The 3,165-nt window shown below is 44.5% G+C and overlaps 1 protein-coding gene across 1 annotated transcript in view; it reads right to left on the reverse strand.

Moving 5' to 3' along the window:
- Positions 1-119: 119 nt before the first annotated feature.
- The window catches only part of CIDEA (cell death inducing DFFA like effector a), a 6,435-nt gene continuing 3,389 nt past the window's right edge, over positions 120-3,165 (reverse strand). The window contains exon 4 of the mRNA XM_005423342.2: positions 120-641. Within this exon, the coding sequence (XP_005423399.1) occupies positions 509-641 (133 nt within the window). The 3' untranslated portion in view covers positions 120-508. The remainder of the gene's footprint in view (positions 642-3,165) is intronic.

A 3,165-nucleotide genomic window follows, 5' to 3' on the forward strand; every position in this document is an offset into this window, starting at 1 on the left:
ATAAATAGGTACACTTCACCTCAATGTCAGCCTCACACTAATCCCAGCACTGTTAAGGATTAAAACTAACAAATTAACAAATCCCACAGTCCCCCCCATGCCCTCACCTTACAGCCCAGTCTGTTCAGAATGCAAGTAGGTAGCCATGAAAAACAAACAAACAAAAAAATATCCACACAAAAACCCCAATGTCCTGATTGGTGCAAAAAATATTCCATTGCTTACAGAACATTAAAATTTCCAAGCATACTTATTCTTAATTTTGAATTTCTGGGACAAAGACCTGCCCTCGCTCTCCTTTTGCCAGATTAGGCACCCATTTTTTTGTGGTGTTAAGAGCCTGTGAACATCCAACACTTCATGACTAAGGCCTACAACCAGATCCAAACAGGATAAATGTTAGTTCACATTAGTGCACACCCCCCTGCTACAACAGTGTTACAATCAGAGCTGGGCAGGAGAATATCTGTGAGCAAAGGATTCGACACCAGGAGCGCAGCTGCGGTCACTACTCCCGCCTGGATCTCATGCACATTTCTTCTTCATCATATTCACCCATCAACTGCAGCATGTATGTTCCAGTATAGAGCAGAAACTGTCCAGTTATTTGTGCTGCATGGGATATTAGCTGAAGCACTTTCCTGGAAGAAAAGTAATTTGTTTAAGAAAAAAATCACCAGCAAGATTGCATTACCCTTTTCCACCCACACTATGATGAGTTAAGTCAATATATTTTAAACCCCTCTTATTCCTTCTCACTTCTGAGGAGATGGTCATTTTTGTACCTTCTTTAGAGAAAATACTTGATGGACAGAAAAAGTATTGAAATGTTGGCAGGACCAGAAATCTCAGTCAACAAAGCAGACTGACATGCTGCTAGATGCTTACAGGCCTTCTGCAGAGCCATCACTCAAACCATCACACAGCACCACATAAAACAACTTTGATTGTTGTTTGATTTGTTTCCTGGGAACAGCATTCCTGCAGCATAAACTCCCCTCATGTCCCCCCTTTGTCATTCACTAATACAACCCTGTATGTATCTGCCAGCCACAGATCAAACCTGATTAGATCTGAAGATGAACAGTGACATTACAGTGGGTACTCAACAGCAAAACAGGTGAAGCAGGAAAATTACTGCTGGCCAAGCTGCAAGCCTTAAGAATTCTCAGTTCATAACTACTTTGTTTTCTACAAATTTGATAAAACCAGCATTCAAGTATATAGTGCTGTGTAAGAATCAATACAAATCCATAAGATAACATCAGGCAAGCATTAGAGGTTGACAATGTAAATTGTGGATCTTCACAGGGGAAGAGATAATCATATTTGAACTTTATTTATTCAACTTAGTTGTAACTGCATCTTCCATTCTGCAAGAAACAACAGGGACAAAGTACTGAGAGCTACATTTGAGTCTCATCCCCCAGAAGTTAGGAGGGCACTCAAGTATGATGCTGAGGCATTAGGAAGCAGTACAAAAAAACTGGAACCATTCCAAAACTGGAACAGGATCAGTTTCTGAAGATTCAGAAACCAGATCAGTCTCTCTTTGGAAGAAAAAAAAAAGATTTTCTGAATTCTTGTCTAAGAAAACATGCAGCTGTGAACCCTCTGCTTCTATTCACTTATCCTTTGGGCTTAAGCAGAGAAGGAAAAAATCTTCTTCCTACAAATTAATTTTTAACCCTACTGTCATGAAAGCTTTGCAGTTGAAATCTAATGCCTCAGCACAGCAGAATACCCTGTACTTAGAGCCTGTGAAGCCTTTACAGAACACTGTACCCTTATTCATGCTTCCCACACGTGCCACTGCAGCCTGCTCTTCCTCCAGCACACAGAGGAGGCCAAGGAGCTTTGCAGTTGCAAGGAAAGCTGCACCTGGTGCTGAGCTTTGAGCAGCTGCAGTGTGGCACTTGCACACAGGAGCAGTTGCCACTTAAGCCACAGAGCAAGTGATTTGTTGAACAGGACATTTGATCCTTCAGTGGGACACTACAGGGAAACACCACCAGGGGAAATGCACTAATCAGGCTTGGCAGGTTTCCAGCCCCTCCTGAACAGCTGCAGCATTTTTCAGTCCTTTCCCTCCACACTCAGCATGTGGGCTCGGGCAGAGGGCATCAGAGTTGGCAATCTGGAGCTCATCAGCAGAGGGACTGCACCAGGATCCTGACATCCTCTGTCTCCGATTTCAACAGCAAGTTGACACAGGCCATGTCACTGTTGTGTTCAAGGGTACCCAAGGTTATGCCTGCTGTCACCCTGCTCTTTGCTAGGAGACTGCCACCCCGCCCTGACAGTGACACTCCCCTTACAGCTCCACTCTGCAACACAACAGAGCTTCCAGAAGAACCCCACAGCTACTTCAGCTGCTTGGCAGCATTGCTCCTTTCTCACCAGCTGCCCTGTCCTGGCAGGGAGGCACAATTGTCACTTCAAACTCTCCTTAGCAGCACAAGTTCCAGCGCTGATACTCAGTTCCATAGCAGGCAGGCAGGGATCAGAGTTTGTTTTGGCTGGAGAGAGTTTGACAAACATAAGAACTGGAGGAATGCAGCTGTCCAAGGGCAAACCTCTGCTTTGAAGAAGCCCTAATGAAATCTGTGTTACATGTGGGTGTAGCATGTAGCTGGATAATCACTCCATCCTGACCAGAGAGGACTCTTGTCTCCAGCCGCACCAGCTGTATCCTGAAAGCTTAAGGACCACCCAAGTAGAGTGGGAGAGGTCAGTGAGACTGAAGGACAGGGAAGATCAGCATTACAGCATGAATCAGCACACCTGCATCAGGAGAGGAAGGACTGCTTAAAGGCTGCTTCATCTAAAGGCCACCTGTCACTCAGGACAAGTCAAAACTTCACTGATGATATATTCGTTCATGATGAATATATGTCACTGATGACCTATTCATCAGATCTGGTCCTCAAGTAATAAAATGCAGCACACCATTGTGTCTCAACCAGAACTTTAAAAGTCAGGTAGAGAAACTTGGGGTTGCAGCTTAAACAGCTGTGAAAGCACAGCACCTCTGGGAAGGGGTCAGAACTCAGACGTTTCCTTGAGCCAGGGCAGAACACAGCTGGCACAGGCACCAGCTTTCAACTCATTGCTGAAAACAGTGAACTGGATAGGTTTTATTTTGCCCTGAATAAATCAGATTTT

This window comes from Geospiza fortis, unplaced genomic scaffold, assembly GCF_000277835.1.
Source record: "Geospiza fortis unplaced genomic scaffold, GeoFor_1.0 scaffold100, whole genome shotgun sequence".
NCBI lineage: Eukaryota > Metazoa > Chordata > Aves > Passeriformes > Thraupidae > Geospiza > Geospiza fortis.